Source organism: Sus scrofa, chromosome 17, assembly GCF_000003025.6.
Source record: "Sus scrofa isolate TJ Tabasco breed Duroc chromosome 17, Sscrofa11.1, whole genome shotgun sequence".
In the NCBI taxonomy this organism is placed as follows: domain Eukaryota; kingdom Metazoa; phylum Chordata; class Mammalia; order Artiodactyla; family Suidae; genus Sus; species Sus scrofa.
The window spans coordinates 1,410,525-1,434,210 of NC_010459.5; the positions used below are offsets into that span (position 1 = coordinate 1,410,525).

Sequence of the window (23,686 nt, forward strand, 5' to 3'; positions counted from 1 at the left end):
ACTCTGCCTTCTAAGCTGTCTGTGTTAACATAGATACCTGCACCCTAAATGATGGCCAGGGTGGCTTTGCCCTTTGAGGCTGCAACCCAGACAGGCTGCAGGAGTTAAGCCAAGGGGAGGCTTGCCCTGTGTAGTTCTTGAGGAGGAACTCCCAGGGAAAGGAGGTGGAGATGAGCATTCTGGTCAGGGGTTTCAGACCATCTAAAGAATTTCCTTCCTCAACTGACTTATGCGGCATTTTTTTCAGTCAGATGGAAAAAGTATGTTTGAATTCACAACATTTTACTGCTTGTTTACTTAAAACAACAAAAGCTTATTTTCTTAAAGTCCTTCCAACTCTAACATTTTATACTATGTAGTCAGAGGTACAGCTCTCAGTTTACTCAGTGATGGTCAAGAGTGAAACAGGCTAATGGATTTGTCCATGGACACCTGCTTCTCCATGCTTCAGCCTTTTGGGATTCTGCTCTCCAGCCACATTGAACTTCCTCTTTTGATTGTAATTGGCATTGTTCTTTCACTTCAGACCTTTGAATATGATGTTTACTCTGCCTAAAAACTCTTACTCTGCTTCTTCGCTTTGCTAATTCCTACAAGTTCAACTTTCTTCATTTGACATAGTTCTGCTACCTTACACCTGCCAACCTCCTTTCAGGCTTTGCTTAAATAAAACTTTTTCTAGGAGGGCTTTCCTGGCCCTTCCGGCTAGTTAGATGTTCTTGCTACATGCTCCCACAGCAACCTCTACTTCGATCATAGCCCTTAACATACTTTATATTGTCTGTCCCTGCCGGTTTCATTGTGTTATGGGTTTGACTGTTAGCTTAGTGAGAATAGAGAATGGGTTTATCATCTTCACCTTAGTCTGTTCCCAGGGCCCAACATAGCCTCTGGCATCAAGCAGTTGTGAAAAGATTTTTTTTTTTTTTCCTGTCTTTTTGCCTTTTCTTGAGCCGCTCCCCCGGCATATGGAGTTCCCAGGCTAGGGGTCGAATCTGAGCTGTAGCCGCTGGCCTAGACCAGAGCCACAGCAACATGAGATCCGAGCCGTGTCTGCGACCTACACCACAGCTCTCGAAAATGCCGGATCCTTAACCCACTGAACAAGGCCAGGGACCAAACCTGCAACCTCATGGTTCCTAGTCGGATTCGTTAACCACTGAGCCATGATGGGAACTCCTTTTTTTTTTTTTTTTTTTTTTTTTTTTTTGTCTTTTTGCCTTTGGTGAAAAGATTTTTATTGAGTGAATGCCAAGATAATTAGCAGAACTATTAGTACAGATATGCAGATAACTACAACTCCCTTAAAAGTAGAAAAAAGTAAACAAAATTGAATATGTTTGCTTTGAAATTTATTTATGCACCAAGTTCATTAGCCCATTGGATTTTTTAACACTGCTAGTATTTAGCTCACTGAACAAGTTCAGATATATAAAAAACGAGAAGTTTAAAAATCAATGACTGTTCTCATTTCCAATGAAATACGGCAATTGGGAGGTTTGTATTTATAACCACATTGTTGCAAAATCAGTTAAAATATATTATTTTCTAGAGCTCAGACATTGCTGCAAAATCAGTTAAAATATATTATTTTCTAGAGCTCAGACATTATCATAAAGAACAAATAATTCAACTATTCCAAATATTGCAATCACATTTTAAAAACAGACTTTAATATCTGAACTGAAACAAACAAACCAAAAAACCTATCCCACAGCACATAAACATTTATTGGTTATCTGTATTAGCACAGGCTCCCATAACAAAATACCACAGACTGGGTGGTTTAAACAATGGAAGTCTACTTCTCACGTTCTGGAGGCTAGTAATCCAAGATCAAGGTCCAGCAGATTTGATTTCTGGTGAGGACCCTCTTCTTGGTTCGCAGACGGCCACCTTGCCTATCCTCACATGGGCTTTCCTCTGAGGACAGGAGGAAAGAGAGGGAACAAGCTCTCTTGTGTTTCCTACTATTGAGACATTAACCCTATCTAATTGGGGCCCTGCCCTTATGATTTCAAATAAATTTAATTACGTAAAAATTTTTTTCTACTGTACAGCATAGTGACCCAGTTACACATAAATGTATACATTCTTTTGTTCTCACATTATCAGACTCCGTCGTAAGGGACTAGACAGTGCTACACAGCAGGATCTCATTGCTCATCCATTCCCAAGGCAATAGTCTGCATCTGTTAACCCAAGCTCCTAATCCATCCCACTCCCTTCCCCTCCCCCTTGGCAACCACTTAATTACTTCAATATTCTAAATACAGTCACACTAGGGTTAGGGCTTCTAGATAAGAATTTTGGGGGAACCCAGTTCAGTTCTTAGCTTTATTATTCTAGAATGACTTTTTAAATAAGTCAACCTGAAGTCCTGGAAAGAATTCTTTTGGCATGTATTACACAAAGTAGTACTGATTCATTAAAAAAAAATAATTCCTTTTTTTTTTTTTTTCAATTAGGCACTATTACGATGATGCAAGAGAGGTTATTTTTCTGGAGTTTGGAATAATAGTTACTGACTTGGCATTATCCTTACAGGAATTGATATCATCTTGCCAGATATCATACAAAGCATTTCCTCTTGAACTTTTTAATGTAATCTTATTTAGACTTTTAGACCCGGTCGTGAACTCAGAAATCGCTCTGTCCAACTCCTTTATTTTAAGATGAAGAAATTTAGGTCAAAGAGCCTGAATTGCCCAAATTCCTTAGCAAGTTCGTCAAAGTCTTTCATGATTTGTTTCAATTTACATTATATCTAAATTGTCCTTCTTTCTCCTGCAGTGTATATTTTCACCATACCAGATTACTTGGCAATTATTTTCAAAGTCCTGACTGAAATCTTTCCAGGGACAATTCTGCCTGCACTGCCCAGGCAGAATTAATTATCCATTTCTCTCTCTAGAATTTCCCCAAATGCTTGTATAGCACTTCTTGAATTATGTAAAAGAAATTTGTGTTAATTTACATTCTTTATTAAATTATGAGCTTACTGAAGTCAGCAGTTGGGTTCTATTTATATTCGCCAGTCCTAACCTATGTATAGGACCTTAATAAATGATTTCCAAGCATCATTTATGGAAGTCATGTGGCTCATAAATGATACATCAATAACTGAAATCTGGATCTTCTGACTTCATGATTAGTATTATTTTTACTCCTAGATCACTCTTCATTCCTCAAATGCTAGTTTTAGAGTTCTGGATGCTTTTCTAGGCAAAGCGCTTTTAAATGTTAGAGAAGCCTCAGAAAAGTCCTTTCCCAAGTTAGATATGACATCCTAATTCACTGCCTGATGCCTATGTTTCAAAAATACCATGACAAAGAAAACTGATATTTCTCAGGGGGCAAATTTACCACGAGAATTCAGCACCAAAAGCCAAGTTTGAATTTTCCTTTTATGACTCTGGCTTTTGGAAGAACTGAAAGAATCATGCAGGAACTGAGCATGGTCACGTTGTGAGATGCCATATAGAAAAATCACTGATGCCCCAAAGAGATTAAAGGTCATGAAGTTAAGCCTGGGGCAATTGTTCTCTGAACTCTGGCACATTCTTACTGGGTTTCTGCCTTTTTATTGCTTTTGGCCCTTCCCTTAATGTTTAGCAGGGATTGTGAAATTCTGAATAAAGTTACAAGAAGACAGGTTGATTCCTCTTTCATGACTGAAATTCCAGTTCTTTTCATCTTCAAAATGTTCCTTCCTGAGAGAATCATAATAGTTGAGATATTTTCCAACAGATATGTTGAATTCTTATGAAAATTGAGATGGACCAAAAAAAAAAAAAAACCCATATTTTAAAAAATGTTGTATGGCTATCCAGAATTAATAAGATATTAGAAATTTTGCCATTCCTTAAACATGTAAAAATGTTCGGAAGAAATTAGAAGAGGGCTACATGATAATAAAAAATAATAAATTCCATTTAGGGTACACATTTTATAAAAATACTGGTGTATAATCTCATAATTCAGGTATTATCTTCAAAAAAATAAGTTTTAGAAAACCCCCAGATAAATCTTGAAAACTATTGTTGGTATACTATTTTGCTTTACAACAAACATTCTCCTATCCACCTTAAGTTTTTATGGGACTAATATCTGTAAGTCAGAAGAGTATAACTTCCTAATTAGATTCCCACCTGCAATTGATATTATCAGAACAAGCCTTTGTTCCAATATATAAGGTACAGAATATAGGGAAATACACATACATAAATGGTTTGATTTATAAATAATAAAATAGCCTAAGGAACTTCATTAAAGTTCTAATAAGATTTTGATCTCAAAATGTCAGTTTTGTTCCCTCCAGCTTAGTGAAACTGCAAAGGATGTGAGCTGTCTCTACAGAAAAAAGGGGAAGAGCCTTTGATTTGCATTTACTCCAAAAAGTGCTTGACTTCTCTGGTAAGTATTCTTTCTTACGTATTTCCTTAGCAGAATAGGCTAGTATCAATTTACCTCTTACATTATCTTCCAGGAGCCTATGGCAGGTGAAAAAAATGTAATAAGACTTTTTTTTTTCTTTTAAGAAATAAACATTAAAATATCTTTCCATTTTATTTACTATAGTTTCTCTTTCCCCAATAATCACAAAACACTTTTTTATGGTGAAAGTACAACGTAAAATTCTTCCTAAGGAAGGAGCCAGACAAAAACCTAACAGAGAAGAGAAATGAAAAAGAGGTGGTGAGTAGAAAAGATTCCCCAAATGGCCATTTCTTTTAAATTTACTTTCTTTTCTCTTATTGTATATATTTACTGGCTAAGTTACCCAAAATAAGATTGTTACATTGCAAATTTGTGGAAGATTTTTGTTTGCAAAATTCTTTGAAAGGTGATACCTATTTTATTACGTAAAAGCAAATGGTCTTTTAAATCAGTATTTGTTCTCTGTCCTCCTCCTTTCTGTCTCATGAAACCTTGCCCCATAAGCTGATCCAGAATTCTTAGCAATTGAAATGGTTTATTTTGTAGGCTTAACCCATCGATTTGGCTTTACTAGGTTATGTTATGCTCAGATAATGCTATATAAATCTGGGCAAATTTGTTTTACTTTAAAGACCTGGGACTCAGATTATAAATGAAAAAGGCCCACTTCTGCTGGTCATGTGCTCTTACGACTCCACTTGAGCTCAGGGGGAATTGCTACTTTTGGAAGAGCTGAGGTTTATTTTCAGCCAGTTTAGCAAAGTACAACTCATTCTAAATAAAACACTGGAGAGGAAATCTCAGCAAATTCAGTGATGTCAAAATTTTTGTGGAGCAGCAATCCAAAAACTGGTTTTGTGACATCCAAAAGTGCTTTCAATGATCTAAAGAGTTTTGCAAAAATCTTTAAGGAATTCTTGAAATGTTCTTACCTATTTACCACCCTAAAATGATACAAAATAAAATAAAAATATCAATCATGGCACTATTTCAGGAGAGAAGATGGACAGTGACATAAAGTTAAGGGAGACATCACTATAGCTTGTAACAAGTAGGAGGTTTTAAGTACTACAGCCTTACTGTATGTACCAAAACATACATGAATTTTAATGCTATTTAGATCATCTTGGAAAGAATAAACCGAAACGCCTAGCAAACTGCAGACATGTTTACACTTGATGGAATTTGTCAGGAATGTGACAATTGCTGACTGAAAAACTTATGAAGAGCTACTGCATGAACATTTTATGTTGCCGGATTCTCTGTTAGGTTACTTAGCATTGCCCCAGAACTGGGAGAACAGTCTTTGCCTATCCCCTCAGGAGCTACAACCTTGGTTCAAAGGAACCAGGTTGCCTTGAGCAATTTATTTCATGTCTCTGAGCCCTAGTTTCCTCTCTATAAAATAAGGGTATTAAGCCCACCTCGTTGCATTATTTTGAGAATTTAACCCACATGAAACACTCAGCACAGGGTCTTGCCCAGATTAAATACCCAATGCATGTTGGTTTACCTATGGGTGTGTATGTGTGAAACCCTGTCTGTACATCAGAATCACCTGGGAAATTTCAGAACATACCAGTACCAGGGCCCCACTACAAACCAATTAAAATCATAACCTGGGGTTAGGGACCATCCATACATTGGTATTAGGAAAACTTCCTAGGAGATTCTAATTGTAGTCAGGGTTGCAAATCACTGATCTGAGCTATCTAATTAGTCTAACAGTGGCTGCACACTGAAATCACCTGGAAACTTAAAAATACTAATGCCTGGGTTTCTGTTTCTGATTTAATTTGTACATGGTTCAACTTGGGAATTGCAAGTGTTAAAAGTCCCTTAGTTAATTATTTTTTTAAAATCTCACTTTACTGAAGTAAGATTGACATACAAGAGCTGTACCCAGTTAATGTGCACAACTGATGAGTTTGGAGATGAGTATACACCTCTGACACCATCACCATAATCCAGGCCACACACATATCTATCAGCTCCAAGAGTTTCCTTCACCCCCTTTATTTATTTTTATTTTTTTCCCCGGCTAATTCTAATGTGCCCCAGGTTGAGGACCACAGAGACTTAGGAAGATAGCACTTATCCTGTATATTCTGGTTGCATAATATTTTTTTTCTTTCATAAATAGTGTAATTTTTCTGGTTATACAAGTAGCCCATGTCTCAAAAAACAGAAAATAGATGCAGACTATTGCCTTTGGAATGGATTAGCAATGAGATCCTGCTGTGTAGCGCTGGGAGCTATGTCTAGTCACTTATGATGGAGCCTGATAATGTGAGAAAAAAGAATGTATACATGTATGTGTAACTGGGTCACCATGCTCTACAGTAGAAAAAAAAATAATGTATTGGGGAAATAAAAAAAATTAAAAAAAGAAAATAATAAATAGGAAAAAAAGTTACTAAGTAAAAAAAAAAGAAAACTGTGAAGAAAATAATAATTAAAAAAACCCATAATCTCACTGCCCAGATATAAACATGGCAACAGTTTGCTTTGTTTCCCTCTTGGTTTGTTTCTCACTTGGCTGGGTTTATGCTGTGAAACCAATATTATATTCCTTCTCTTTTTTTATTTTACATGACATCACAATATTTTTCAATGTCATATATTACACATATCAGGTATCATTTTTAAAAAGTAAACTATCTTTAAAAAGTCTCAATTACATTGTATTATTTTGTATATTTCAAAGAACATTCCAAATTATCTAGGAGCTTTTGGCAAACGTCCCCTACCAAAATCAAATGTCCCTGAGGAAGGAGTAGCCTCAAGCTTCTCGCTCAAGGCAGAACCCAAGACGTTGACAGTCGGTATTGCTGCCCAAGTCCTCCTCATCAACCATATTTATCAGTAATCTTCCATGAGGAAGCCGTGGCCTTGGATGCTGGGCCAAGCCAAGACAGACCTCCGACAGTCAAGGCAGGAAGAAAAGAGATGAACAGAGAATGCTTAAAAACCAAAGACATCCATCAAAACTCAGAGCCAGAGTCACTGGTCACAATAGATGCCAACCACTTAGCTTTTGAGAAATCAGCAAAACTTCCCAGTTTCCTGTCCTGAAGGGGAAAAATCTTGAGTAATGGCTTAAGTTGAATCTGCTTATAGGGCAAAGATGAATTACAACAAACTAATAATAACTTCATCTAGTCTATGGACTCAGTCAATGTTTTGTTTTTTTCTGTTTTGTTTTGTTTTGTTTTTGTTTTTGTTTTTTTTACTGTGTCTGTAACATGTGGAAATTCCTGGGCTAGTGACTGAACCCGTGCCATAGCAGCAACCCGAGCTATGGCAGTAACAAGGCTGGATCCTTAACCTACTGAATCACCACGGAACTCCTATGGAGTCAGTCTAGAAGCTGTAGACAAAATCTGCAAGGAGGTGAACTCCAGAACACTAAAGGATACAGGAAGCCCAACAATGAAGCTTCAGTGGCTGGCTAGAAGTTAACCAGTAAAATTGGAGAAAGAGTCTGTGTCTGGGGGCATTGTAAATGGTCTGGCTTGGAAAGATTTCCTTGAGATCTTCCAGAGTGGAGGCAACAAAGTGCGAAATTAGAACACTTGTTTTTGTGCCATCAAATTTCTGGCACTCCCTAAAGTGGGAGCCAAGCACCGGGCAATGTAATCATTTCAAGGATGAACCTGGGAGTTCCCGTCGTGGCACAGTGATTAACGAATCCGACTAGGAACCATGAGGTGGCGGGTTTGATCCCTGGCCTTGCTCAGTGGGTTAAGGATCCGGCATTGCTGTGAGCTGTGGTGTAGGTTGCAGATGCGGCTTGGATCCTGCATTGCTGTGGTTCTGGCGTAGGCTGGTAGCTACAGCTCTGATTCGACCCCTAGCCTGGGAACCTCCATATGCCGCTGGAGTGGCCGGAGAAATGGCACAAAGACAAAAAAAAAAGATGAACCTGAAGTTGAGAGAGAAACTTGTGCAGGCTCACCTTTCCTGGTGGCATGAGCTCACCACTCCTCCACTTTGGACCAGGGACATCCATTCCTCCTAATTGTGATTAATTAGCTGTCCTCTAGCATTGTTGCCTAATTTTTAAGTGTATGTTAATCTTGTTACTATAAACAAAGAGAGGTGTAAAAGAGGGAAAGGGAACTTACATTATGTTTAGAATAAAACTCAAATTTACCATAGTCTTCGGGCCCACTGTGACCTCGTGTGTTGGCCCCTTCCCTTAGCATTCCACATGCTTTCCCGTCTCAGTGCCTTTGCCCTGGATATTTCCTACCTAGAATTCTTCTCTTCTGACTCTCTTCATCCACATGGATGGCAAGTATTACAGCATCCTAGAGAGGCCTTTCTAGGTTATCCTACCAAAAGATTAACTCCCTTTTATCTCTACTTTTTTCCATTCTTTTCCTTATCGCAATGTAGTCATTCATTTATTCTGGAATTATGCATAGTTACCTACTCTGTGCATGATAATTGCTCCTTTACCTCCAGGAGCCTACACTTTAGAGGGAGATATAAACATGCATCATATAATCTCATAAGTCATTGCAAAATCCTAATTCTGTAAAGATCTACGAATGACAGCCTGTGGAACTAACCTGCAAGTATTGGACTTTGGATTTCTTTGTAGTTTGTTGTCTACCTCTTACTTGAATATGTGCTCCCTAAGGGCAGAGTCTTTGCTTTTTGTCTGGTTCTGCACTGCAGTCCCACAGCATGCACATTGTGGGGATTTAATAGATGTCACTGAACAAATGAATGTTAAACTTTTACATTAACTCTTTCGATTAAACTTCACGGTAACCATGAGAACCATGTACAACTATCGCTATTTTATGGATTAACAGCATTGAAGCTCAGATAAGAAATTAGTTTGAGGTCACGAAACTGGTGACAGAACCAGAAATTGAACCTAGTTCTTATTCCAAGTCATTTTTCTTTCTATTCCACAAAAGGCATGGGAGAGGCAAAGAATAAATTATCGAAGATTACTTTATTACCTGAGTTCACTGTAATTACTGTAGAACCTAAGCTCACCAGTTACATTATTTTCATGGGTTCTCCATATAACATCAAAGGCAAAAAACCAAAACAAACCGAAAAACAAGCCTACTCCTTTGCAAAAGAATCCTACAACTTTAGTTTCCAATAGTACTGCAGGACCAACAAACTCTAACCTCGTCAAGCAGGCTGGAATATTTCTAGTGTTTGGTGATTGCAAAATTGGATTTCACTTGGATCTCTTTATGTCTGGCACCAAAACGACAACTTGAACTATAAAGAACAAAGCTGTGTGCGTTTGTGGTATTTGCTTGACTTGGCTAAAGGAAACTAGGTACAAAGGTACGTGCTCACTTAACTCTTTCTGTGCTCTAAGTTCTCTGAAATTTGAAAGAAATTCCTACAGTTTGTTAATTATGAATTGAGTGTTAGCAGGGAGAAGCGTGTGTGTGTGTGTGTGTGTGTGTGTGTGTGTGTGTTTATGTGTGCGTGTGTGTGCATGTGTGTATTTTGCTCACAAACTTGCTTTTATATCCTCCCTTTCCCCTGAGATCTCTCCTTTCAGAACTTGGATAATATAGGGCTAGACTCCAGCTTCAGAGAAAAGAAGAGCTCAGGGGAAGCCAGAAAACACTAATAAAGTGGTTTCTGATTAGATTTTCAGATGACTCCTTGAACTTTGTGTGGGACGCCAGCCCACCAGCTTTATCTTCAGATTTGTTCCCCCCAGCTTGCTTCCCTCCTCACAAGGCGAACATTGTTTTCCCGTTTCCAGGTCTCTGGGTAATGCCATTCCTAGCTCCCCTTGTGTTTGGTGGCCCTAAGTACTGGCACAGAAGTCTCTAGGCTTATGTAGATTCCCTTTGTGGAATAGGGTTACGTGATTTTTAAATTTATCGCATACTAAAGACTTCTTTCTAAACCTTTCAAATATCAATCGAAACTAAACATCTTTCCCCTAATTAAATAAAAAATACATATTTTAAGAACATGTGTCTCATATTTCTAATTCATTGGCCTATAAACCATCAAAACAGTAAGAACTAATTGTTGTCAAAGAATCTCTTTTGAGTCTCTTAAAAGGCAATTGAAAAGTTTCCCCCTCCTATTTAATTAACCTCATATTTTGCCAAGGATTAAACTTAGTATGCTTGAGATGGGATGATAAGCTGGTGCCCAAAGACTTTCAACACTTTCTTCAATTGGGACAAATGTCCTCCTGTTCTGATAATTAATTTACATTTAATCCAATCTGCATTCCATTAGTATAATGCTTAGCCATCCAATTCCATTTTTAATTTCCATTTCTCAACCTCTATCCTATTACTAGCTTTCACAGTAGGTCAAGAGAGAACCCTGTAGAAATACATTTGTTGACATAAATTGAGAAAAATTACTTTGAGTTAAACTGATTACCTCTGTCCTTTAGAATTAGAAGCACACTGGGTGTAGAATCCAATCAGTCCAGTGCCCTATGTGGCTTGCTGATACCCAAGGTTATGTGGGAGGAGCAGATCCATCCTTTTTTGTGGTCTGTTCTCCTTCGTTGTAGGAGAACTTAGTGGTCTCAGCTCCCCTTAAGACACTGATATTTCCGGGATTCTCTGGAAGGTCAGTGAATCTGTGCCTTTATCCTGTGGAATCAGCCTGCAAACACAAGGTGCCTTGGAGCACATCACATCCAAATGCAAAAGGTGCCACAGATTTCACTTTTGAGAATCCAGGAGTCTGCCTTCCTCAATTAACCTCCTACAACACTTTCATTGTACACCACTGAGCAAGCAGCCTCGAGACGGTGTTGCTTCTGGGTTTCCAGACATGTGTCATTTCCACTGCATATTTAGTAGCACATAACTGCCTGAAGTGGGGAGACGGGAATGTGAGGCATGTCTCACTGAGGAGGAGGGTTTTTATATTTCAAAAAAAAAAAAAAATCACTCAACTGCTAATGGAAACGTCAACCTCCCAGCCCTATTCTTAAAAATAAATAAATACAAGGAGTTCCTCATGTGAGAGGCACATTAGGGACACAAGATATTCATTTCCATGAAGTCACTCACAGCAGGCCTGTCTGGAAAAATGCTTTCATCTTCTGTGAAGGGAGGAGGAATTGTACCAGCAAGAAGGTTTAAAGACCAAAACTTTGAAGTGGAGGGTGAAATGGGAAAAGTGATCCTCCGGTCAGGTGAATTTGGGCCAAACCAGATTAATTTCTACATTTCAATTCAACATGGGCTGCATAGAGACTACAGAGTCATGATTTGTAAGGAGATGCCTCTCGGTCCTGTCCAGCAGTGGGCACACGGGGTTTCCTACAGTTTGGTATGTCCACCATGACCCTGGGTGCAGAGGGCAGCTGAAGAAGTAGGTGCTGCACCGCTGGAGCTGGACAGCTCTGCTTTGAGCTGCTTCGTGGATTGTTGTCTACTTAAATTCACTTACTGCACATTCACTGAGCATCTGCTATAAACTGCTGGTACTATGTCAAGTGTGATCAGGTGATAGTGATCAAGATAGATGTGGCCTTGGCCTCGTGAAGGCTGTAGGCTCTGCAAAGTTCCCTGTGGGCTGTTGGGAGGTATGAGTGTGAACACCATGAATGGGGTTCCAGCACGCTCATATTGAAGATGAATAAACTGAGGTCCTGACAGAATCCCCCAAAGGATTAACTGCAAAGTTGGGAAACAGAATCTGGATGCCGTGACTTAGACTTTAGTGTTATTCCTCCTACGTTCAGAGCTAGGACAGGAAGAAAAGGCATAAAAAAATCTTAGAAATCTGCTCAACTCTAGGGGATGTGAATTTCGGTCCATGACTACATCTTATCTCTATTTCTGTTCATTCAAGTGCTCTCTCAAGATAGAATCAAAGCTCTTCACCCATTCTTGGACATGGAGAAGATCAGATACATGGGCCTTTTTCCTTCCAGACTGGTGTCTCCAACTTGCATTTGATCAGAGGTCATCTGCCTGCTGTTCGTTTCAGAAGCTTTTGCCTCAGTCCTTCTCCATTCAAGCAGCCCTTTCTACACAGCCAGCTCTCTGTGGAAACCTTGGGGCTCTCTTGCATTCTTTGCTGCCCTGCATCACTTCCTTCCTTCCTTTCTTGTAGGCACTGGGAATACTTTCTCTCCAACCCCCATTCCTGCTGCTGTTCACTCTCCCAGCCATGACCTTTGCCTCTTTCCCTTTCCTCTCTCTGTTTCCCTTGAGGCTCTGTTGCTGTACTTTTATACTGCTGAAAACCAGGATGTGGTGGGATAGAATTCAATGTGTTTTCCTTTTGATTCTGAGCTTCTGCCTTGTTTTCTCAATGTCTGCTTAAAAGCCCTCACTCTTTCTTTTCTTTTGCTTTTTTAACGGCTGCACTGTGGCATATGGAAATTCCCAGGCCAGGGGTCTAATCAGAGCTGCAGCTGCCGGCCACAGCCACAGCCACAGCAATGCCGGATCGGAGCCATATCTGTGACCTGCACCACAGCTCATGGTAACACTGGATCCCCCACCACTGAGGTAGGCCAGAGATCAGACCTGCATCCCCTTGGATACAAGTTGGATCCTTAACTCATTGAGCCACAATGGGAACTCTTGCCCTCACTCTTTAAAATGCTGTGTTTCAACTTTAGTCCCGAGCACTGGTCCTGCCTGTGGTGCCTCTTTCCCCTTCGCATCTGTACATATCTTCAGTCCTGTCTCTGGCAAGGTGACATCTGATCAGGCTTTTACATGAAAAAGGGCAACTTACAGTGTTTATGATTCAGGATGTGGAATGTTCCTTACTCAGTCTGTCCAGACCTTGACCTCCTGAAACGCACGACTCAGAGAATTGTTGGCATTGATCTTATGCTGTCCTTAAAGATCCTGTAATACATTCATCTCCTGTTCTTGGCAGCTGCTTACAGGTTAGTCCCCATAGCTCAGTCCTCATTAGGGGCATGATACAGGATGGAAGGAATGGGAAAAGCAACTTCTACCTACCAAAGAGTGTCCCATGAATTATTTCTTTGTACAATGTTGTTTATTATAGTGCAAAAAACCCAAAACAGTGCCTGTTTATTTTTGAGAAGAGATTGTTTTCTTTATACAGTTCAGCACATGGAGCACATGGACTTTCCTGTACCCTTTGAAATCCTAAAATCAGAATCTCCACAATCTAATTAACATCCTTTGTGGAAGTGAAACATTCTATGGTTTATTTTTATCTTCTGTGTATTCCTTCATCTGAATTCAACTATTTGAGGATGAATTTGGTGCTTGGCCTACCTGCCAACACCAGTGCAAAGAAGACAGGACAGAATTGAGTTTTGAGAGATTTTTTGAGTTGCATTTGCAAAGGAGGATGATATGATATTATTAGGACAAGAGCTTGGGAAGGTTTTCAATTGGGAGAGTGATTTTATAGAAATAAACATATGTTGTCCTCTCGGCCCAATTAGCAATCATTTTGTGGGGTTTGAATTGTATCTGTGGCTTTAGGATGGTTTTCTGTTGAGTAAAGCTGATAAGTCCAGTCAAAGACCAAATCTTTGATCCTGGCCTCAAGTGAACATGGTGTTTCAAATGGCTGAATTTTTTTCCCAGTAACTCAGAGAGGAAGAGAGACTCAGAGCTGTTTTGTTGGGAGCAATGATAGAGAGTTTTCAAACAGATAAAGTACTGATCTCCACATCAGCAGTAAGCGATGAATGTCCCACAGTGATAAAGGGCCCTTAAACACCACATCATCTATGTCCTCAGGAAGTACATTTTCCATGACACCAAAGCCAAATTCACATGCTGTCCCTTTCTTTCTTCCCTTCCTAACTCCCCATATTTCTTGCCAGAGAGCCCTGACCCCTTCTCCTTCAAGATCAGGGCATCTCTGGCTGATTGAAGCATTGCCTTTATCCTTCATGTAGCAAAACAGTCATAAGGTCAAGTTCTTATTTGCTGCAGGGAAATCACAAAGGACCTGAGGACGAGATAGAGGGATATTACCCAACAAAAAAATACAAGACAATTTTTCCCAATATGGAAAAAAATTCTTTCAAAATATTAACGTTTACCAGTGGGGACACCTTCTATGCAAGCTATTCTTATGTGCGTACTGAGTAGATTCCTGGGAGATGGATCTGGACGGTCTGGTGTGAACTCAGGCTAAACAGCCCTCACAGAAGGGCAGGTGAGGGTTGGATATAAATGGCTCACAGTTTTTAGAACAAACAGATTCTTTTTCTGAGTAAAGATAAGCAGTACTTGTGTTAGTAAGGCTCCTTCTGCTCAACTCCTCTCCGACCGTGCTTAGAGAAAGGGGGCTTGCAGGGCAGGGCCGTGCTGGTTAAGACGGCCTTGATCACATTCACAGGTGTAGCCTGTGGTCTCAATGTCCAGAAAGTGGGCACCAGGTCTTCAACTTCCTTCCATCTCCCAGCCTGCTGTACATAGAGTAGACGTGTTGAATTTGTTTGAGCGTCAAATGGGTTCATTCTTTCTTTTCAATCTGTAGGTACAACTCCTTTCATAGCCTAATAAATTTTGTATTACTGACTTTAGCCAAAAAAAGATGATTTTTCTTACCGAAGTCAACAAAGACCTGCTTTTTCTGTTGTTGTTAATCAAATAGGCGATTTTTACTCTTTATATTATTTCCTTTATCTTATTTCCCTTTCTTAGGCATTGAAAATTATTGGCACTAATATACTTTACCATTATAAGCATCATCTAGGTATCATCATCTTCCTAGTTGCTCCATCCTTAAGCGGTCTTGTCTCCTCCGTCTTCTTTATTCCTTACATCTGATGTGTTGCTTCACTATATAGATTACAATTCCTATATTTCTCAGTTTAGGTTTCACACTAATATGCTTCACCATTTTGCCCTCCTTCTTAAAACAATGCTCTTTTGCATTCTGTGACCGTGCTTTTTTAACTTTTTGCATACCTCAATTCACTTTCTTCTGGGGGCTTCTCTGATTCTTGCAGTAGCTCAGGCAGAAATTATGAAGATGTCCTTGATTTCCTTCTTTCTCTTCCAGATGACCTTCAATCCATCAGAATATGTTTTTTGTCCCTTAAACATACATCTGGAATATGAATGTTTTTGTTACCACTGCTGCTACCACTGTGGACCAGCTTTATCCTCTCTTGCCTGGACTGTTACACTTGCCTCCTAACTGGCCTCCCTGATTATTCCCTGTGCCAATTGGGTATTTTCTCTCTCTCTTTCTTTATTTTTTTCTTTTTAGGGCTGCACTTGTGGCGTATTAGACCCCTAGACCTAGGCTAGGGGTCTAATCGGAGCTTCAGCTGCAGGCCTACACCACAGCCACAGCAATGTGGGATTGGAGCCGTGTCTGCAGCCTACACCACAGCTCACGGTGGTGCTGGATCCTCAACCCACTGAGCAAGGCCAGGGATTGAACCTGTGTCCTCATGGATCCTAGTCAGGTTTATAACCTGCTGAGCCACAAGGGAAACTCCCCAATAGGGTATTCTCAACACAGCAGAGATAAAGCCTAAGATGGATCATGTAACATCTTCACTCAGAACCTTCCCCAGGCTTCTCACTTCACTGAGAATCAAAGCCCAAATCCTCAAAAGGGTCCACGAGGCTTTTGATGTTCTGCTCCCTCCCCCCTGCTCACCCATCTCTAGCTCACTGCCTCTTCTTGGTTTCTCAGCACACCTGCTGCCCTCCTGCTTCCAGCCTTCCACACTTGCTGGACCCCCACCTGGGGTGCTCTTCCTCAGAAATCTATATAGTTTGCTTTCTCCTTCCTTCCAATCTTTACTCCAAAAACCAACTTTAACTTAGTGAGGTCCACCCTAATCACTGTCTGAAAGCCCATGACTCAGGCATTCTTCCTTGCTTTCTCCTTAGAATATATTGTTATTAAACACACTAATATACTTTGCCATTTTATTGCTTTTTCATCCAATGTACTATCAGCTCAAAAAGAGAAGGGACTCATAATAATTATTGTTATTTTTGTCCCTTTTTTCTCTGACATAGTTTGCCAACACAGTGTTCAATGAATGTTTGTTGAGTGACTAATTGACCTGCTGTTGGTGTTTCCCATAATTTTCTCTCAGTCCTTTCTCCTGTCATTTGGGTGATTATCTCATCTTTAAATTCACCTATCTGAAGATTAAATTCCATAGCATATTCCTCCTTGGAGCTCCAGACCTATATATTTAAATTCCCAGGCATTGTCCTTGACTTGTATTTGACAGGACTTTTCCTCTTGCAAATGACTTAAGCACACTGGCAGGTACAACTGAAAAGTCCAGTTGTGGGCTAGGTTCGGGTGTGGCTGAGAGCAGGGCTCAATAATCAACCAAACCTGCCTGTTCTTGTCCCTTCCCTCAGCTCTCCTTTTCTATATGGGCTATCTTCTTAATTCTACTTCTGGGGTGGCAAGATGGTTACAGCAGCCCTAGCCTCATCTTTGTGTGACTCTCAATCCATTGCTGAGGAGTGAGCCTCTTTTCTAGTAGGTTCCACAAAATTCCTGATATTCAGTCTTTCATGGAACTGGTTTAGGGTGGGTGTAGTCTAGCCCCCTCATTCAGCCATCAGCAGCAGGAACATACACACTCACCCATGATTGGGGCCAGGAGAACTGCAGGATGTTTAGTGATCTGGTCTGAGTTATATGATGTACTCTTGAGGGTAGCCTTGCCATACAAGCTGGATGTTGCAGAGGGATCCTCAAATGAGAATCGGGGGTGGTTTGCAGAAGGGGAAATGGATGCCAAAGACATCACCTGCCTGAGTATCATCACCTTCCTAGTTGCTCCGTCCTTAAGAGGTCTTGTTTCCTCCCTTTTTTTACTCCTTACATCCAATATGTTACTTCATTATATAGATTACAATTCCTATATTATTATTATAATATACAATTACTATATTATTAGTATAATCTATACTATTCACTATATAGATTACAATTCCTATAATATTAATATCTTGGCTCCACTATGCTTCTTCCTCCACATTCCTGTTATCTCAGTTTAGCTTTCAGTTATTTTTTTGTGTGCCTGGATTGCTATAAAAGTCTTCAAAATAACATCCTTCCCTAGAGTTATTCCAATGTGTTTTCTCCCAATTCAAAAAAGATTTTTTCCCCAAATGCACATATAGTTTGCAGGGGCACCCTCCCTTCCAGTGTCCTTTGATGGAGCCCCTCATCATTGTCATGGGGCAGGACACATTTGGATCTGACTGTAACCGGCCTCTGGAGCTCCCCCTCTGAGCTCAAAGCACTCGCACTTAAGTCAGACCAACTCACCTGCTGTTCCCTGGATGTGCTATGGGCTTTCTCACTGCCACACCTTTGTTCACACTGACCATTCTACCTGGAAAGTTCTTCCCTTGGCTCTTGACACCTCCAACAAGGTAGAGCCATCTGTCCTTAATACTTCAGAAATATTTTTGAACACTCACTGCATATCATCTTTCCCTGAATTAGTTGAGGTGTCCCAACTAATTCAGAATTAGTTGAGGTGTCCCACCCCTAAGTTAGAGTTGGTTGTTTATCAGTGTGTTTTTGTTTTGTGAGCTCCTTGAGGAAGTCCATTTTATCTCTAGTACTAGCCCATGTTTGACACATAGTTAAGTACTCAATAAATGATTACCAAATAAAGAAATAAAATGTAAATAACCAAAAGGTAAATTTGGTATTTAAAATCATCTTCACTATTGAGCAAGTATATTATAAAAAGATCAAATAAGAGCTATGGTCCTATAATGATTCCTTTTCAAGAGAAAAATCCTCTTGTAATCATTCATCAGAAAGTGATGGAGGAAGGTAATAGCTACATTAACATAGATTGGAAGATGATTTATTTGACTTGTGATTTGAGATTGTGCTTTTTGGGAAATTGTAATACCTTACTATTTACATTTCATGTATTACTTCATTTTGAAACATGTGCTAATGGCAAATAGGATATTAAATGTCTGAAAATATGGGGATAAATGTAATTGACCTTTACCAGGGATTACTTTAAAAGTCGCAGAAAATTCCAAGTTCAAAGTTTCAATGTCATGCTTTCCTTAATAATTGCTGATAAATATCAAACATTTATAGAGAGAACTGTAATCCATATAAATCACTGTTTCCATGGGTACCCTGATTACAACCATTTTGTACACAAATAGCAGTATTGTTCTAAGATTGGTACTCAGTTTACTAGCATTCCAAGAAAATGTCCAAACAAATTCTTCTGTGGTGATGTGGCAAGAACATCACTTCTTCAGAGGCGTTAACAAAAGGCAGAAATCTCTTTTTTTAAGTGTTTGTATTCGTCACTGATAAAAGTGGATGCTTACTTGCTGGAATTTGAATTATGACAATTATAAGACAAATAAGGTTCATGAACTTTGTGTCATATTTTGACCAAAGGCTAAAGTACTTTCTCATGTTCTTCAGTGCAAAGGAAGATGCCATCAATAGAAAAGGGACAGTTAAAAGCATCCAGGACACAAGATGCTTCACTTTAAAAGACATAGAACTTCTCAATATTTTGTTCATCCAAGATTTTTGATCTTATAGAAAGGGGCTTATTTGTTAAGCTATTAAGAAGCCAGATAAATTTTGCAGGGATATTAGTATGCCTAATTTATAACATATATACTTTAAAATATTCTCAATGAAGTAAGATGGTCAAGATGCCATCAATACCATGGCCCAGCATTCGCCATGATTTGGCTCAGAGAACAGCAACAAAGAAGCATAGCTAGAGAAAGCAGCAAAGATGGCTATAACTGAAACCCAAATGACAATTATTAAGACGGATGCAGAGAGGGGTGACTGAATTATTAATCTTTCTCATCATCCTCAGCTTCCCAGATAATGACGACATTCATTAGTGTCATTCCGAATACAAAAGTGCGCTGTGGGGCTTCCCCGGATGATAAAGGGGCTCCTTCCTCCTTCACGTTTCCCTGAATTGGGGTATTCCAATCTTTCTGGGAACTTGACTCTGTAAATTGCTTCTCATCTGATGCTAGGACATGAAGGACAAGGATGTTCTTTATGGTGCTGTGGATCTGCTTCATTTAACCCAATTGTCTCGGCCTCTTTCTAAGTTACACTTGTGTGTCTCCTTTAATTCACCCTAGTACAGAAAATACCAGAATTTGATTCAACTCAAGAATAATTTGCCACAGAATTTAAGCAAATGCAATCATGCTATTTAAAATATTAATTTATTTTCAAAATAATTTTATATACTAATTTTTAATCTATTGTATAAATTGCAGTTAATAATAGCTGTCATTGGTAGAGGGCTTACTGTGCATCGAGCACTCTGCTAAGAAATTTACTTCCATACATCACTGATCTTCATGAATAACCTTTTAAAGGGTCTCATCAAATTATTGAATTAAAATAAAAATATTTTAAAACTGGCTCATTCGACATAACAAAAAAGAAAAAGATGACATGCATAATGTTTAAATTACTGTGTTTTAATACAATAATAGTGTAAATTATCACTACAGAATAATTTTATGAATCTGTATTTAAAAGTAATAAATCTGTTTCATGAAAATATTTACCATATTAAAGTGCTTTATCAAAATTTAACCTAAATCTAATAATGTTCTAAAAAAATTAAAAAATAGAAAAACATTAATGAAGGCCAAATTGTATGCCCCTATGATGTGACATTATCTATTTGCTTAAGAGGTTTGTGTGGAAATGCTGTAAATGAAATAACTATATCTTCTTGTAAGTTAGATTTTTAATATTTGAAATTTTGTCTCTTGAAGTAGATCTCAGTGGAATAGAAATGCCATGTTAGTGGTTATGTAGTTTGTTATGGATTTAGAACCTCCACAGTGAGCACTTCAAATCCAAGCTTCAACTTAACTTCTGACCCCAAAAGCCAAAGGGCAAGCTGATTCAATCCTTAATTCTTTAAATCTACTATCTAATTTGGAAACTTCAACAGCTATTTTTTCGGGGTGTAATGAAAATTTTAAAAATAAATACTTCAAAGCTTGACTACCATTCTAATTCAAAGAAGAGTATAAAATACATGTAACTGTGAGTCATGTATTAAACTTGGGTTAAAAAACCTTGGAGAATACACACACACACACACACACACACACGTATATATATGTAAATATGTAAAATAATATGTATTATTATACATTATAATATATAATATATTATTATGTGTTATATGTATATTGTCAACTCAAAGACATAAAGAAATATTGATCTCTAGGATTCTTGTTAGAGTGTCTTGTAGATTTTCTAATTCCCTCCTAATATTTTCACCAGCATGAAACCTGAAAAAGTTTACAGTGTATTCTAGCCACTGTTTCAAGAAAAGGCATCGCAAAGGAGATAGATGTTTCTATGTGGTCTAAGCTGTGTCTTCCCCATGAAGAGATGGTTTGGCTGTGAGGAACCAACCGATGATATGAATTCTCATGCTGCCTGACTGTGCCCTGGCTCCTGTTTTCTCTTACAGAGAATATGGGGCGAGATTTCACACCACCTGGTAAACACCATTCAACAATGCATGTGATCGTTTCCCTGTTTTCTTTTAATAAGGAGAGAACAGCGGGGCATTGCCAGTGAGGCTGGGAGGATTAGCTAAGGATGTGCGTTCCTCCCATCTCCAAGGTCCCTTTCATAGGGCAGCCCTCCCTGGGACCTGGCCTGAGTGGCCACAGGGTGACTCCCAGGTCACACTCAGCTCTGAAACCTAGCACCTCTTCTTCCCCTTCCCTGCTCACAACCAGCCTATGTTCAGGAAATTTTGGAAAATGGGAAAGACAATATAGTTAGCATAGAAAATGTGATTTGCGGATAACAGAGTTAGAAATGTTAAGAAATAAGGCAGGTAGGTAAGTGGGAGAGAGGAGGAGTGCTTTGTTTTATGGATTCATGACGAGCACAGGGAGAGTGGAAATTAAGGGTTGTCAGTAAACTTTTCATCTTTCTTGAGGATTCTGTCTCATGATATCATTCCAAAGCTCTGACAAAGTAACTGCCTACTTTTACCTACAAAAGTCTTCTGAAAGACGGAAGTAAGACAAGACTGCTCTTTTTAGCCGATATTTAATCCTAGTTCCTGTTGAGTGACTCAGGAAGACAGTGGGTCTCACCGTGTCAGGATTTCCCACCTGTTAAATATTGATTACTGTGGCTGATTTCATGGCTATTTGGTGTGGATTATGTGTGTCACCAGATTATAAATACCATGGGAGGGGGAGAAAAAAGGAAAACTGGTAGAAACTATCAGTGAAAAAAACAGTAGCTAATGAGTCTTTTAGTTATTGCAAACTGTTGTACTATGATATACTGGTTTTTGGTTTTGTTAGATTAAGACATTTTTAGTGGATAAATTAAGGACAGTGTGGTACAATAAAGATGCTTAGGACTTGGTTAAAAAGAATGCATTAAAATGAATGCTTTTAAGTCTAGGGATAGCATCTTGCTTCCCCTTCAAATTTCAGTGCCTATTAGAGATCAGCATGTGGTAAAAACTCCACTTTTTGTTCAAGGAGTCAATGAAAAGGAATAAAATCTAGTGGAAGTAGGAAGGATTTCCTTCTCATCCTCTTTGTTTTAATGAGGACATTTATTAAGAGTGTTTGATACATAACATAAAATATTCTAAGGGAAGGATTTTGAACATCAAACGTTTGTAGCATAGAAATAGGAAATATATATCAAAATTTATTAACTATTCTAAGCCATAGATTCTTGCAGAAATACATCAAAGCAAGATATTCCCTAGAGATACTCTGCCTTATATGTACTTCCATAGGCATCTATTGTGTGATACATGTTTTGATAACATCGGAAGTCCTCAAATATCCTCTGTGTATTTAAATTTTTAAAGTTCCTGAAAAATCACTTAATGTTTTCTGGCTTTGGAGGATTGGAGGCATAAATCTGAAATGGGTGACTCAATTATAAAAGGTGGATTTATATAACCTAAATTGCCTCATAATGTGATCTCTTACTTTGTGTATGAAGCAATATACAATTTGACCAGAAGATGGCAGCATTCTGAAGGAAAAAAAAAGAAAACAAGAAAGCAAACATGAAAACAAAAAGATACAGCAATTACCACGCTTTTTATTGTTTCAAGGTTTTAATGATGACACTATATTATTAGTGTTAATTTTTTTGTATGCTATTCTTTTCAAGGTGTAAGATTTCCTTTTTCCAAGGAAAATAACTTGAGTAATTGTAAGAGCCTACCTGTACTATTTTTGCATCAAAAAACAAAGACCCAATAATTACATAGAATTTTAAGTCAGTAGTGTATTAAACTTCTCTCGGAGTAAAAAATAATATTAAAAAATGCATATGGTACTCAAACTTATGATCCAGAAAGATATTAAGTGTGTTAGAATTTTTCTCCAAAATACCTGTTTGGGATGGAGGAATGTTTTGGTGCATTGTAAAATGCATTATATAGAAATACAATTTAAAAAATATGGAGTTCCCATTGTGACTCAGCAGAAATGAATCTGACTAGCATCCATGAGGATGCAGGTTCGATATCTGGCCTTGCTCAGTGGGTTAAAGGATCTGGTGTTGCCATGAGCTGTGGTGTAGGTTACAGACATGGCTGGGATCTGGCATTGCTGTGGCTGTGGCATAGGCCGGTGGCTACAGCTCTGATTTGACCCCTAGCTTGGGAACCTCCATATGCCGCAGGTGCGGCCCTTAAAAAAAGTAAATAAAAAAATACCTATCTATCTATCTAGTTATAATTTTATTTGTTTATAAATCTTTTAAAAAAAAAGGAAAAGGTCCTATATCAGACTAAAAGCATAAAAGAACTTCCCTTATGTGTCTAATTTGCTTACAACTTGAATTAAATTGAACTGAAAGATGCACAGGGGAGCATATAGCTCATGTTCTTGCAATGACCCTTCCAATTTATACAGCAAAGGGGATTATGAATAATCCACGACAACAATCTTCTTCAAACCAGTTAATGAGTAATGTCGTTTATCTGTGTAACTCAGAGATATCTAGAGTAATTGCGAAAAATAATAAATATATGATTGTAACTCATGAAAAACATTGAGACAATTTATATTTTGTGTCCTGCTTTTAAATGTTATCATGTAGTTTTTGCCACATAATTATTTTCTGCTTGGATGGCAATTTTTAAATAAAAGTTTTCAGGTATTTCATAAGAAAAAATTTACACTCAGTATCCAATTGTTTTCAAAAATCTTAAGAACAATAATATTTTAGTCTGAATCTGAAGCAGTTACCCATGGGGCCTCTTCCTGCTGCC

At 38.5% G+C, this 23,686-nt stretch overlaps 1 protein-coding gene across 17 annotated transcripts in view; it reads right to left on the reverse strand.

Moving 5' to 3' along the window:
• Positions 1-23,686, reverse strand: part of DLC1 (DLC1 Rho GTPase activating protein) — a 467,463-nt gene that overhangs the window by 240,816 nt on the left and 202,961 nt on the right. For 3 of the 17 annotated variants that reach the window (XR_002339954.1, XR_002339952.1, XR_002339953.1), the window contains one exon: positions 15,339-15,480. The exons of 12 other annotated variants lie outside the window; for them this stretch is intronic. Coding sequence is in view for 1 of the 5 variants with exons in the window: in XM_021077732.1 (XP_020933391.1) it covers positions 15,469-15,480 (12 nt within the window). In the remaining 4 variants the exon portion in view is untranslated. Of the gene's footprint in view, positions 1-8,264; positions 22,949-23,686 lie in introns of those variants that run through there. 2 more of the 17 variants (XM_021077727.1, XM_021077732.1) reach the window with 2 other exon arrangements.